The sequence below is a fragment of the Hyperoodon ampullatus genome (assembly GCF_949752795.1).
Source record: "Hyperoodon ampullatus genome assembly, chromosome: X".
NCBI classification, from domain to species: domain Eukaryota; kingdom Metazoa; phylum Chordata; class Mammalia; order Artiodactyla; family Ziphiidae; genus Hyperoodon; species Hyperoodon ampullatus.
In genome coordinates, this window is record NC_136913.1 from 47,923,146 (window position 1) to 47,939,084 (window position 15,939).

General features: G+C 42.3%; 1 protein-coding gene across 2 annotated transcripts in view; it reads right to left on the minus strand.

Annotated features, from left to right (window-relative positions):
- The window catches only part of PHF8 (PHD finger protein 8), a gene marked incomplete at its 5' end in the record, with an annotated part of 85,850 nt that extends 74,583 nt beyond the window's left edge, over positions 1 to 11,267 (minus strand). Inside the window, one exon of one of the 2 annotated variants that reach the window (XM_079727124.1) lies at positions 11,155 to 11,267. In XM_079727124.1, the coding sequence (XP_079583250.1) occupies positions 11,155 to 11,252 (98 nt within the window). The remainder of the gene's footprint in view (positions 1 to 11,154) is intronic. The other variant, XM_079727123.1, reaches the window with a different exon arrangement.
- Positions 11,268 to 15,939: the final 4,672 nt, after the last annotated feature.

Here is a 15,939-nt window from a genome sequence, read left to right on the forward strand (position 1 = left end):
TTCCACCCAAAAACTGTTAGAGCTAATCAATGAATTATGTAAAGTTGCAGGATAAAAAATTAACATGCAAAAATCAATAGCATCTCTATACACTAAAAACACATTGTCTAAAAAAGAAATAAAGAAAACAATCCCATTTACAATAATGTCAAAAACTATAAAATATTTAGGAATAAATTTAACCAAGCAGGTGAAAGATCTCTGCACTGAAAACTACAAGACATCAATGAAAGAAACTGAAGAAAACACAAAGAAATGGAAAGATATCCTGTGTTGATGGATTGGAAGAATCAATACTGTTAAAATGTCCACACTGCCCAAAGCCATCTATAGATTCAAAACAATCCTTATCAAGATTCCAACAGTATTCTTTTACAAAAGTAGAAAAAACAATCTTCAAATTCATATGGAATCACAAAGGACCCAGAATAGCCAAAGCAGTCCTGATAAAGAAGAAGAAAGTGGGAAACATCACATTTCCTGATTTCAAACTGTATTATAAAGCTACAGTAATCAAAACAGTATGGTACTGGCATTAAAAATAGACACATAGACCAATGGAACAGTATCGAGAGCCCAGAAATAAACCCATGCATACACATTCAAATAATATTTGACAAGGGAGGCAAGAATACTCAGTGGAGAAAAGACAGTCTCTTCAGTGAATGGTGCTGGGAAAATTGGATATTAACATGTAAAAGAATGAAAATAGACCCCTGACTTACACCACTCACAAACATTAACTCGAAATGGATTAAAGAGTTAAATGTAAGACCTGAAACCATGAAACTTCTAGAAGAAAACATAGGAAAAAAGCTCCTTAACATGCATCTTGGCAATGATTTTTTGGATATGACATCTAAAGCACAAAGTGACAAAATCAAAAATAAATTAAAGGGCTTCCCTGGTGGTGCAGTCGTTGAGAATCTGCCTGCTAATGCAGGGGACACAAGTTCGAGCCCTGGTCTGGGAGGATCCCACATGCCACGGAGCAACTAGGCCCGTGAGCCACAACTACTGAGCCTGCGCATCTGGAGCCTGTGCTCCGCAACAAGAGAGGCCGCGATAGTGAGAGGCCCACGCACTGCGATGAAGAGTGGCCCCCGCTTGCCACAACTAGAGAAAGCCCTCACACAGAAACGAAGACCCCACACAGCAAAAATAAATAAATTAATTAATAAACTCCTACCCCAACATCTAAAAATAAATAAATAAATAAATTAATTAATTAATTAATTAAAAATTTAGTTTGACCACATCAAACTAAAAAGTTTCTGCACAGCAAAAAAAAAAAAAAAAGAAAGAAAGAAGAAATCATCACAATAAAAAGTTAACCTATGGAATAGGAGAATATACTTGCAAATCATATGTTAAATAATGGGTTAATATTCAAAATAAATGAAGAACTCATACAGCCCAATAGCAAAAAAAAAAAATCTGGTTATAAAGTGGGCAGAGTAACTGAATAGGTATTTTTACAAAGAAGACATACAAATGGCCAACAGGTACATGAAAAGGTGCTCAACATCACTAATCATCAAGGAGATGCAAACCTAAACCACAATGAGATATCATCTCACACCTGTTATAATGGTTTATAAAAAAGACAAGGGATAACAAATGTTGGTGAGGACATGGAGAAAAGGGAACCTTTGTGCACTGTTGGGATTGCAAACTGGTGCAGCCACTTACAGTATGGAAATTCCTCAAAAAATTAAAAATATAACTATCATATGATCCAGCAATTCCACTTCTAGGTATGTATCTGAAAGAAACAAAAACTATGTTAAAGAGATATCTGCACCTCCATGTCCACTGCAGACTTATTTATAATAACTGAATCATGGAAACAACCTAAATGTCCATCAAAAGATGAATGGATAAAAAAATGTAACACACGTATATATAAATACACCACACACACACACACACACACACACACACACACACACACAAAATGGAGTACTATTCAGTCATAAAAAAGAAAAAAATCCTGCCATTTGCAACAACACGGACAGCCCTTGAAGGCATTATGCTAAGCGAAATAAGTCAGAGAAAAACAAATATTCTATGATCTCACTTATATGTGAAATCTAAAAAAACAAAACCCAAACTCATAGAAAAAGTGAGATTTGTGGTTACCCTGCAGAGCTGGGGGTGGGGTGGGAGAAGTGGATGAAGGTGGTCAAAAGGTACAAACGTCCAGTTATAACATATATAAGTACTGAGGATGTAATGTACAACATGATGACTACTGCTGTATAGTATATTTGAAAATTACTAAGAGTAAATCCTAAAACTTCTTGTCACAAGCAAAAAAACTTATTTTTCTTTCTTTCTCTCTTATTTGTACCTATATGGGATGATGGATGTTAACTAAACTTATTGTGGTAATCATTTCACAATATATGTATATGTAATTCAAGTCATTATACTCTATACCTTAAACTTAAACAGTACTATATGTCAATTATATCTCAATAAAACTGAAGGAAAATAGATTGAAAAAAATGAATAGCGCTTCAGCAACAAAGAAATCCACACTGAGAAACAGCAATAAACAGGGAATTCCCTGGCGGTCCAGTGGTTAAGACTCAGAGCTTTCATTGCTGTGGCCCAGGTTCAATCCCTCGTTGGGGAACTAAGATCCCACAAGCCATGCAGTGTGGCCAAAAAAAATTGCATAATCAAAATCCTGAAAACAAAAGACAAAGGAAAGATCTTGCAATCAGTGAGAAAAATGACATTTCCCAAAGGAAAACACCAATTTAAATGACACAGGATCTCTCAGCAGAAACCATGGTGGCCAAAAGGAAGTAGCACAAGTTTTCAAGGCCTGAAAGAACTGGAAACACAGAATCTGATATCAAATGAAAGGACCCTTCAGGAATTCAAGGGGAAATCAAGACATGCTCATATGAAGGAAAACTAAGAGTATTTGTTGCCAGTAGACCAATTCTAAAAGCATGGCTAAAGGAAGTTGTTTAAACAGAAAGGAAATGATAAAAGAAGGACTCTTAGGAACACTAGGAAGTAAGTGAGAACAAGGGAAAGAGTGAAAATATGGGTACATACAATATACTTTCCTTCTCCTCTTGAGTTTTCTAAATTATGTTTGAGAGTTGAAGCAAAAATTGTAACACTATATGATATGGTTCTCAAAGTATGTAGGTGAAATATTTAAGATAATTATAGCAGGGGAACATAAAGGAATTTAAAGGGAAGTAAGGTTCCTGCTCTTCAATCAAACCGGTAAAATGTCAATACCAGTTGGTTACACTCAAAAACATTATAGATAAATCAAAATGGAATTCTTGAAAAGATTTAAGTAACCCAAAGGAAAGAAGGAGAAAGAAAACAGAATGAACAGAGGGAACAAACAGAAAACAAAAAAATGACTAACTTATGCCCTAACATATCAATAACTGCATTAGGTATATATGGTCAAAATATACCAATTAAAAGATATTGACAGCTTGAGAACAAAAAATGGAGCTGGAGGAATCAGGCTTTTCTTCACCATCATCCACCATCATCCACCATCACCTTGATACCAAAACCAGACAAGGATGTCACAAAGAAAGAAAACTACAGGCCAATATCACTGATGAACATAGATGCAAAAATACTCAACAAAATCCTAGCAAACAGAATCCAACAGCACATTAAAAGGATCATACACCATGATCAACTGGGGTTTATTCCAGGAATGCAAGGATTCTTCAATATATGCAAATCAATCAACGTGATACACCATATTAACAAATTGAAGGAGAAAAACCATATGATCACCTCAATAGATGCAGAGAAAGCTTTCGACAAAATTCAACACCCATTTATGATAAAAACCCTGCAGAAAGTAGGCATAGAGGGAACTTTCCTCAACATAATAAAGGCCATATATGACAAACCCACAGCCAACATTGTCCTCAATGGTGAAAAACTGAAAGCATTTCCACTAAGATCAGGAACAAGACAAGGTTGCCCACTCTCACCACTCTTCTTCAACACAGTTTTGGAAGATTTAGCCACAGCAATCAGAGAAGGAAAGGAAATAAAAGGAATCCAAATCGGAAAAGAAGAAGTAAAGCTGTCACTGTTTGCAGATGACACGATACTATACATAGAGAATCCTAAAGATGCTACCAGAAAACTACTAGAGCTAATCAATGAATTTGGTGAAGTAGCAGGATACAAAATTAATGCACAGAAATCTCTGGCATTCCTATATACTAATGATGAAAAATCTGAAAGTGAAATCGAGAAAACACTCCCATTTACCACTGCAACAAAAAGAATAAAATATCTAGGAATAAACCTACCTAAGGAGACAAAAGACCTGTATGCAGAAAATTATAAGATACTGATGAACGAAATTAAAGATGATACAAATAGACGGAGAGATATACCATGTTCTTGGATTGGAAGAATCAACATTGTGAAAATGACTGTACTACCCAAAGCAATCTACAGATTCAACGCAATCCCTACCAAACTACCACTGGCGTTTTTCACAGAACTAGGACAAAAAATTTCACAATTTTTATGGAAACACAAAATACCCCCAATAGCCAAAGCAATCTTGAGAAAGAAAAACGGAGCTGGAGGAATCAGGTTCCCTGACTTCAGACTATACTACAAAGCTACAGTAATCAAGACAGTATGGTACTGGCACAAAAACAGAAAGATAGATCAATGGAACAGGATAGAAAGCCCAGAGATAAACCCACGCACATATGGTCACCTTATCTTTGATAAAGAAGGCAGGAATGTACAGTGGAGAAAGGACAGCCTCTTCAATAAGTGGTGCTGGGAAAACTGGACAGGGACATGTAAAAGTTTGAGATTAGATCATTCCCTAACACCATACACAAAAATAAGCTCAAAATGGATTAAAGACCTAAATGTAAGGCCAGAAACTATCAAACTCTTAGAGGAAAACATAGGTAGAATACTCTATGACATAAATCACAGCAAGATCCTTTTTGACCCACCTCCTAGAGAAATGGAGATAAAGACAAAAATAAACACATGGGATCTAATGAAACTTAAAAGCTTTTTCATAGCAAAGGAAACCATAAACAAGACGAAAAGACAACCCTCAGAATGGGAGAAAATATTTGCAAATGAAGCAACTGACAAAGGATTAATCTCCAAAATTTATAAGCAGCTCATGCAGCTCAATAACAAAGAAACAAACAACCCAATCCAAAACTGGGCAGAAGACCTAAATAGACATTTCTCCAAAGAAAATATACAGACTGTCAACAAACACATGAAAGAATGCTCAACATCATTAATCATTAGAGAAATGTAAATCAAAACTACAATGAGATATCATCTCACACCAGTCAGAATGGCCATCATCAAAAAATATAGAAACAATAAATGCTGGAGAGGATGTGGAGAAAAGGGAACACTCTTGCACTGCTGGTGGGAATGTGAATTGGTACAGCCACTATGGAGAACAGTATGGAGGTTCCTTAAAAAACTACAAATAGAACTACTATATGATCCAGCAATCCCACTACTGGGCATATACCCTGAGAAAACCATAATTCAAAAAGAGACATGTACCAAAATGTTCATTGCAGCTCTATTTACAATAGGCAGGAGATGCAAAGAACCTAAGTGTCCATCAGCAGATGAATGGATAAAGAAGATGTAGCACATATATACAATGGAATATTACTCAGCCATAAAAAGGAACAGAATTGAGTTATTTGTAGTGAGGTGGATGGACCTAGAGTCTGTCATCCAGAGTGAAGTAAGTCAGAAAGAGAAAGACAAATACCGTATGCTAACACATATATATGGAATCTAAGAACAAAAACATTGTCATGAAGAACCTAGGGGTAAGACGGGAATAAAGACACAGACCTACTAGAGAATGGACCTGAGGATATGGGGAGGGGGAAGGGTAAGCTGTGACAAAGTGAGAGAGTAGCATGGATATATATACACTACCAAACGTAAAACAGATAGCTAGTGGGAAGCAGCCGCATAGCACAGGGAGATCAGCTCAGTGTTTTGTGACCACCTAGAGGGGTGGGATAGGGAGGGTGGGAGGGAGGGAGATGTAAGAGGGAAGAGATATGGGAACATATGTATATGTATAACTGATTTACTTTGTTATAAAGCAGAAACTAACACACCATTGTAAAGCATTCATACTCCAATAAAGATGTAAAAAAGAAAAAAAAAGCGATTGGCAGAGTGGACAAAATTAATTCTGAACTATATGCTGCTTACAAGAAACTCACTTCATATATAACGACATCAGTTGAAAGTAAAGGGATAGAAAAAGATACCAGGCAACCTTTAATCAAAAGAAAGCAGGAGTGGCTATATTAATGGCTATATTAATATCCTATAAAGTGGACTTCCATGCAAAGAAAATTACCAGAGACAGAGAAGGACATTACATAGTAATTAAAGAGTCAATCCACCAAGACACATTGATCCTAAATGCATCTGCATTCAAACAACAAAGCTGCAAGATGTGAGGCAAATGATAGAACTGAAAGGAGGAATTAATAAACTGACAATTATAGCTGGACACTTCAACACCTCCTTCTCAACAACGGACTGAACAACTATACAGAAAATCAGCAAAGAGAGGAGAATTCAGCAACACCATCAACCAACAGGAGTAAGTCAACATTTACAGAAAACTCCTCCCAACATCAGCAGGATATACATTCTTTTCAAGTGACCATGGAACATTTACCATGACAGACCATATCCTGGGCCATAAAACAAACCCCAGTAAATTTAAAGGAACTGAAATTGTATAGAGTATATTCTCTGACCGCTATGGAAACAAATCAGAAATCAATAACAGAATGATAACAGGAAAATCTGCAAACACTTGGAAAGTAAACAACATACTTCTATATAATTCATAGGTCAAATGTGAAGTCTCTAAGCAAAGTAAAAATTATATTGAACTACATGAAAAAGAAAACATATCAGAATTTGTGGGACACAGCTAAATCAGTACTAAGAAGGAAACCAATAGCACTAAATGCTTATATTAGAATACAGGAAAAGTCTCAAATCAATACACTATGCTCCCACCTCAAGACATTAAGAGGAGCAAAATGAACCCAAAGCAAGAAGAAGGAAGGTAATAATAAAGTGCAGAAATCAGTGAAATTGAAAACAGAAAGACAATAGGGAAATTCAATGAAACAAAAGCTTCCACTCTGAAAAGATCAATAAAACCGACAAATCTCTAGCAAGTCTGACAAAGAAAAAAAGAGAGAAGAGACAAAATTTCAATATCAAGAATGAAATGAGATGTCACCACAGAGCCAGCCTGCAGCCATCAAAAGGATAATAAGGGAATACTACGAACAATTCTACATACTTAAATTTGACAACTCAGAAGAAATAGATCAATTCCTTAGAAAGCACAAACTACCACAACATATCCAATACAAAATAGATAATTTAAATAGTCCTATAACTACTAAATGAACTGAATTCATAATTTTAAAACTCCAAAAAAAGGTTAAAGATAATTAAGCAAAGTGTTTAGCATAGTGACTAGCAGACTAGCTAGTGCTCAATAAACAAGGGCCACTACCATTTTATTTAAATCATCACACCCACTCTTGGGGAAGTTGAGGCTTCACAGAGATGAAATCCTTTGCTAAAAGTAACAGAGTCAGAATTTGAACCCAGATCTGAAGCCAGTGCCATTTCCTCTAGAGTTTAGAGTCCACACCACAGCTACCACCTTGGGGATATGCCAACCAATACTTCCTTTAAAGATAGGAAAACTGTAGAGGAGTGAGATTTTGCCAAAGCCCCGGACATCAATAAATGCTTGCCAACTAACTTCCTCCACCAGTGTACAGCAATGTTTCTCAAAAGTTAAGGTACATCAGAATCTACCTGCTTGTTAAAATATTGATTGCCAGGTCTCAACCCAAGAATTTGCATTTTTAACCAATTCCCAGTTAATGAACCACATTTTGAGAACAACAGTGTACAGTAATGATATGTTAGCCCACCCATCCCCCAATATCAGAAGCTGTCACACTCTACAGAAAGGGAAGGAACTGAGACAGAATAATACTCTAAATCAGTGGTTCTGAGAGTGGCCTCCGCTCACATACTGAATCAGAAACCCTGCAAGTGGAGCCTACCTATCTCATCTTTTAAGAGGTCTTCCAAGTAATTCTGACACACCCTAAAGTTTGAGAACCACTGTTCTACAAATCAAAATGCCCTTCAAAATCCAGCCCTTTAAAATAGAGGAATGGAGCTATACCATTTTTTTCCCACTTTTGAGAACCTGGGCTCTGGAGCCAGATAATTCTAAGTTCAAATCCAGACTCAGAAAGTAACTTAACCTCCATGAGATCCAGATTCTCACCAGCAAAATGGAAGAGTCACCTTACTTGCTATAACCTTACCAGGAAGTAACATGGCATTACTAATCCCCAACTGGACTTTAAGAAATCTGGCCTATGGAAGTCATCAGAGATGTGAACAGATTTATATCATCTATAGGCATTTGTGGGCTTACCTATTGTGAACAACCGTGAAAAGTCCACAATATTTAGTAATTTTCAATTATGCTAAAGTACAGACTTAACTAGAGCACTATGAGCCTGGTGTGTGTGTGTGTGTGTGTGTGTGTATGTGTGTGCGTGCATGCGCACGCGCACGCAATGCACTGAGTAAGCAAGAACAGCCACCCACCAAGGACCTGATTCTCAGCTGGCTTCCTTATTCTCTGGCATCCCATAGAGAAAAGCATGATAAGAGATAAAAGCTTGGTCTCTTTCACAGGAAAAACAATTAAGGCAGTTAACTTATGTCAGGGTGTGCACAGAAACACAGGACTCGCCACAGAAATGTGATTAAGGAGGGGCCTGGCCCATAAATCCATTTCCATATTTGTAAATTTGGAATTATTAAATGCCTCAGTGGTGTTCCTTGTAAATGTCAAGTCTCTACTATGCAAAGATGTTCACCGCAATGTTTTTTTTTTGTTTCAACAAGCACCCAAATAAAAATGCAAAACATTTCCAGAACCCCCAAAGTTTCCCTCACATCATAGTATTATTTATAATATAAAAAAGTAGAAATAACCTAAGTATCCAACCTCAGAGGAAATGACCAAGTAACTGGTGACACAGATATACGATGGGACATCAGAAATTAGATCAATATTTAATGACCTTAACTTTATAATGTTAAGTAGGAATAAAAATCACGTTACAAAATGGTACTTATAATACAACCCCATGTTGTAAAATATATGTTTATATCCTAAGTCAAATGATGGGAGTTAATGCAACAAAAAAATTAAACAGTAGATTGTTCTGGATAGTAGGCTCACAGATGATTTTTATTTCCTTCTTTATTCTTTTTCTGTATGTTCTACAATGAGTATGTCTCACATAGTCAGGGAAAATTTTTTATTATTATTTAAAAAAGAAATACCTAACTTTCAGGATTGGATGTGGATTAGATGAGATAAATGCATGCCAAGTCTCTGTCATGGGGCCTGGAACACAGTAAGCACTCAGGAAGCATTCATTCCTATTTCCTGTTCCCAGACTGCAGAGTTAGGGTCTCTGTATTGTGGGTAGGAGTTCACTTTCCAGGTTTAAACCTACACAATCCAAAGCAAGGGCCACAGGCAATAGCTTTTTTCAAGACAACTCATTCATTTGTTCATTCAAAAATGTACTCAGGGGGCTTCCCTGGTGGCGCAGTGGTTGAGAGTCCGCCTGCCGATGCAGGGGACACGGGTTCGTGCGCCGGTCCGGGAAGATCCCACATGCCGTGGAGTGGCTAGGCCCGTGAGCCATGGCCACTGAGCCTGCGCGTCCGGAGCCTGTGCTCCGCAATGGGAGAGACCACAACAGTGAGAGGCCCGCATACCGCAAAAAAAAAAAAAAAAAAAAAAAATGTACTCAAAATCTATTATATGTTTAGCATTGAACTAGGTTCTGAGGATACCAAACATGAAAAGCTGACATCTCTGCCCTCAGGCAGCTCTTGCTAATGAGTGACACAGACGTATTTATAACTATGATATGATGAAATAATCACTTTCAATAAGGATGTACACAAAGTGCCATGGGAACATGACACACAGTAATACTCAACAAAGATCAGCTGAATATGAATTTGGATGTGCTGCACAGGGCAGTCCCTGCTAAGAGCAGAATTTTAGTAGCACCAACACCTTCAGTTTGGTCTTGGGTGTGATAGCAGGAACAGCTCCTTTGGAAGGGACTAATGACAACTGAAAATTCTAGAATCTAACAACATGCAACAGGAGGAGGGCGCCATACACTGTTTTGTTGTACTCTAATGTACAAATCCCTCTCATGGTTTTCTTTCCAGAGCTGGGATATAAGTCCCAATAATGGGATAATATTACAAGTTTATTCCACACACTAACCTCTCTGGAATCCTGGGTGACAGGTGCTTATGTGCACACATGTTTAGCTGGAGGGAATTCATTAGTGGTTTTACTCCTCCTGTTTTACCCAACATCTCCTCTGCTTAATTCAATTTAGCTGGATGGTTCTGCAGATAAATACCCTAGAAATAAAATACTATTGCATTTCTGCCTCCATTTACTGAGTGCATGCAAAATGCTTTAAGTAAACAGGAAGGATGTATTAGATATACTTCATGGGTGAAAACAGAGGCTCAGAGAGGCAAAGCAACTTGCCCAAGGTCACTCTGATAATAAGTTGCAAAACCACAACTCAAATCCATATTTGTTGGACTCAGATATCTCAAAAATGCAGTACTGTCTCCCCCAAAGACAGCATCTGAGGCAAAACAAAACTGCCAGAATACAAAAATGATACATTCTTTGTGGCTGGAAAGAAAGTATTTTTCTAAGGGAAAAAAACAAAGAAACAGAAGAAGGGTACAAAGAAGAAATACATATGGGAAAAGAAAAAAGAGGAGAAACCAGAGGCCAATGTCAGCTAGGCCCTAGTCTGCAAGGAAGGATGTAAGAATCTGGGTCTGGGAGGTGGGTTGCTGTTAACTGTCTGCAAGAGAGGGGAAATAAGTTTCTGAGCGGGAACCTGAACCAGAGTTGAGAAAGGGGCAAGCGAGTGAGCACCTGGTCACTAGACCCTGTCCAGCGTGCCCTGCCCTCCTTACCTGCCATGAAACCAGTCCTGGCACATGTCACACTCGATCATGAAGCGGGTGACATCGTAAGGAAGCCGACAGAGGCAATACACCGGTACCGAGGCCATCTTCGCCTGGCCTTGGAGCGTTCTGCGGTGGGCCAGGTTCTCAGCGTCAAAGGGAGCGGGAGGCGGCAGCACGCGTTCTCTCTGGACGAAGGCTGGGCACAAACAACACTTTTTACAGAGTGAATCAGGTCCCTCAGCTCACAAATGGGCAGTTACCACTGCCGGGATGCAACACAGCTGGTGCGGCTGTAGGGGGCAATCGGAGAAAGTCCACCGGCCGCCAGAATTTCTTTAACAAATAAAGAACGGCGCTCTGCCATCGAGGCTTTTTTTCCCTCCTTACCTCCTTCAGCCCCCAGGGTCAGTGATAACTTCTTTCCGGGTTTCAGGGAAAGATCTGATGCCTTTTCAAGAAGGTTCTTTAATCCCTCACTGCACCCTCTCCTTGTTAGCAACCTTGTTTCCCAGGGCTCTCAATATTTATGACACAAAGCATAGCCTAGAGGATGAGGCTGGGGGTACCTCAGAAAAAGCCACTTCTCTCACCCCCAAAATAGACGCAACTAGAGAGAGATGAGGGATCCTTGGAAGTCCTCAGATTACTCGACAATTACCTCGATGTCTCCAGCAACGAGGCACACAAGACTAGGCGCCCAACTCAAATCACAGTTCTGGGGTTCTGTTGTGAGAGTTTAAATGATCTGCTCTTTCACTCTCAAAATCATTCCATCCCCGACCAATCGGGAGTCTCATCACCCCAACAACTGAAATAAATCTCAACCTCAAAACTGATCAGCTCACCCTCTACTTCAAAGACGACAGGATTCTTATTGCACCCCCAAAACTCGAAAGGATCGCTTCAAAACCCCTAAACTGACTAGAATTTCCTCACACTCCTGCAACCAAGCCAGGATTTTCCTCCCACAGCTCTGAAACTGGCAGGTATCTCCTCACAGCCCCCTCAAACTGACCAAGACTCCCCTGTCCCCCAAAACTGACAGGGATCTCGTCACAGATCCCAAGAGTGACAGGAATATCCTTGCAGCCCCCGAAACTTACGAGAATCTCTTCACGCCTCTCAAACTGACAGGAACCGCCTCACGCCCCAAACCTGACAAGAATGTATTCGGTCCGGAACCCTACAGGGACCTCCTCATCCGCAAAGCCGCAGGGATTCCTCACGCCCGCGGAGCTCAGTCCCACCGAAGCGCCGGCGGCCGGGCTCGCTCCGGAGCTGCTCAGCGCCTCGCTCAGTGAAGGTTCGGCCAGCAGTTCCGGCCCCACAGGCGACGCGCACCGAATTCTGGGATCGTCACGGCAACGCGGCGAGCCTGTCTCGCCTTATTCTCGAGCCACCCGCTGGGTCGCGCGGCCCTGGTCGCGCGGCCCTGGCCGCCCAGCGGTGCTTCAGGGCAGCTTTCTCCACAGCTCTGCCCCGGGCCCGGCTGTCAGGGCCTACTGGAGCCCGCGGCTCGGGCCTAGTCCGGCGGCCGCCTGACGAACAGGCAAGCGGCGGCGTCGCTGGGCAGGCAGGAGATCGCCGCGAGCAAACCAACGAGGAAGGAGATGAACCGGCGACCCGGTTGGAGAAAAACAGCCCGAAAAATCGCCGGGAGAAGCCGGGTGGCGGTGATGGGCAATTCAGAGTAGTCAATAAAGTTTATTCAAAACAACGAGGAAGTTGAGGCGGAGAGGGGAGGAGAAATACGGGGTAAACAGCTACCATGTTGAGAGTGGCGGTGCCGCCGCGGGTAGGCGACCCGACCGCCATCTTATGAAGGCCGGACACGCGAGGTAACCGCGGCACAGGCGGGGAAGGGCGGGCCCCGGCTCCCGCGTGACGCCATCGGGGGCGGAGCGTCACCTTGAGAAAGGGGGCGGGGCTCGGCCACCTTTGGACCCGCTCGACTCCCCAGGTACCCAATCGACGCTGAGAACCCGGAACCGAAAGGCGGGGAGGCCGCCATCTTAGGCGAGGCAGGCGCTTGGCTCCATTTTGAGTGGGGCCAGAGTCTTCCCCGCCTTCCCCCGCCTTCGCCTTCCCCCTACTCCGGGCGAGCAGGGAGTTAAGCAACCCGCCCCCGCGACCAACATCACTGACACACTGTCACTCACTCTCTCCCCTCCTCCCCAGACACACACACCCTCCCCTCACACACCGTACACACACACCCTACACACACACACACACACACTCCCTCCCCTCACACACACACACACACACACCCTCCCCTCACACACACACACACACACACCCTCCCTTCACACACACACACCCTCCCCTCACACACACAAACTCCGTCCCCTCACACACACACTCCCTCCCCTCATACACAGACTCCACACACACACACACACACACACACACACACACACCCTCCCCTCACACACACACCCTCCCCTCACACACACACTCCCTCCCCTCACACACACACACCCTCCCCTCACACACACAAACTCCGTCCCCTCACACACAGACTCCCTCCCCTCACACACAGACTCCACACACACACACACACACACACCCTCCCCTCACACACACACCCTCCCCTCACACACACACTCCCTCCCCTCACACACACACACACACCCTCCCCTCACACACACACTCCCTCCCCTCACACACACAAACTCCGTCCCCTCACACACACACTCCCTCCCCTCACACACAGACTCCACACACACACACACACACCCTCCCCTCACACACACACACCCTCCCCTCACACACACACTCCCTCCCCTCACACACACACACACTCCCTCCCCTCACACACACACACCCTCCCCTCACACACACTCCCTCCCCTCACACACACACACCCTCCCCTCACACACACTCCCTCCCCTCACACACACTCCCTCCCCTCACACACACACACACTCCCTCCCCTCACACACACACACAACCCTCCCCTCACACACACACCCTCCCCTCACACACACACACACACCCTCCCCTCACACACACACACACCCCCCCTCCCCTCACACACACACACACCCTCCCCTCACACACACACACTCCCTCCCCTCACACACACACACACCCCTTCCCTCCTCCCAACCATCTTTTTCCTCTTACGAGAGGAGGTGAACTCTGACTGTGCTCCGCAAACTTAATAGGTGGCGGCGGGGGGCGGGCCTTTGGCCCGGGTGGAGGCGGGGCGAGTACTCACAGGTTTCCGTTCATTGAGCACCTTCAGCTGGCCGGCCTCTTTCACACGGTCTCCGGGTCGTTTACTCTTCACCCTGCAAGGGAAGCTCTGTTATTATCCCAGAGTGAGGACACGCGCTTAGGGAAGCCAAGTGGCTTAAGTTTCAGAGCCGGGAAGTTGTTGAACCTTGCACCCTCTACTATCCCCCCCCAACCCCGCGTCCTGCCCTCGGTCCCTCGATCGTAATTCCTCCGTAAATCCTCTGTCCCCAGCTACCTCTGAAATCTCTCTTCTTTGACCCCACCCCAGTTCACTTTAGTTCAGTTCAGATACAGTTCAAGGATTTCCATGCACCTGTCCCACGATTTTCTAACTACAACCTGAGGGTGGGGTGGGAGAAGAGGTTGAATGAGTGGAACTCCACACACATGCTTCAAGGTGGCGCTGGTTTTCTCAGACATTCTAGAATATTCTCTAGGAATACTCTTACTATTTCATTTTCTTAGGGTCCAACTGCTTTAGAAAAGGAAATGTGTGTGTGCACACCAGTTTCCTAAGTGATGGTGGGTTAGGCCCTGGGGATACAATGATGAAAAAGAGGAACTCTGCGGTGGGAGATTGCCAGCCAGTGCAGGAGACAAACTTGCAGGTAAACAGTTGGAATACAGCATCTAGTAAGCACGCAGATACCTCTTGCAAAGTGCAGAATGAGGCTAAGGAAAGTGCCTCAGAAGCTGCTTGCTGCTGTCAAGGAAGATTTCAGAGAGACTTGGAGGGTATATAAAAGTTCACTAAATTAAGAAGAACATTGTATATAAAGGATTATCATGTACAGATGCATGGATGCACATGGGAAAACATTTACAAAAAGAAGTTGAATATTAGATTTTATCCTGTAAGCAATAAGAAACCATTGTAGGTTTTTGAGCAAAAGCAGCAGAGTCACATTTGTGGCTTAGCCAGAGGACAATCCAGGTTTAGTGGGACCTGAAACTTGTACCGTTTGTGAGGTAGGATTCCATTAAGAAAAGAATATAGACTTGTGAATACAAAATTATGTTCAAAGGTAGACAGAGTATTTCTAGAAGTCATTCCTACACCTGGGTAATAACTATAAATAGAAGCGGTACAAACATATAAATGTCCCCACTAAACCCAAACTAAATGTATCCTGCAAATCAACTTCCACTTAGATGGATCTCAAAAATGTCTGAGGCAGCTCCAGCACCACCTAATACAAGGAAAATGTGACCAGGAAAACTCTCAGTGGAAAGGGACAGCAATTTTAACCAATTGTGGTTTAAATATATTTTGCAAACTTTATAAAACATATGACCACGTGACCATATGGCAAGTGACAAACCATGCAGCTTAAGCTTTCTTAGCTAAACGAGAAGGCAGGAGGGTGTTCACTTCAGCAGCACATATATTAACATTGAAAAGACAGAAGATTAGCATGGCCCCTGTACAAGTCTGACATGCAAATTTATGAAGCATTCCATAATAAATGAGAGAAAAATGGGAGAGGCAGAGAGGAGGAGGCAGTCGCATTAGTCATGAAAAAAAGATGAGGCCTGAATCAGAAAAGT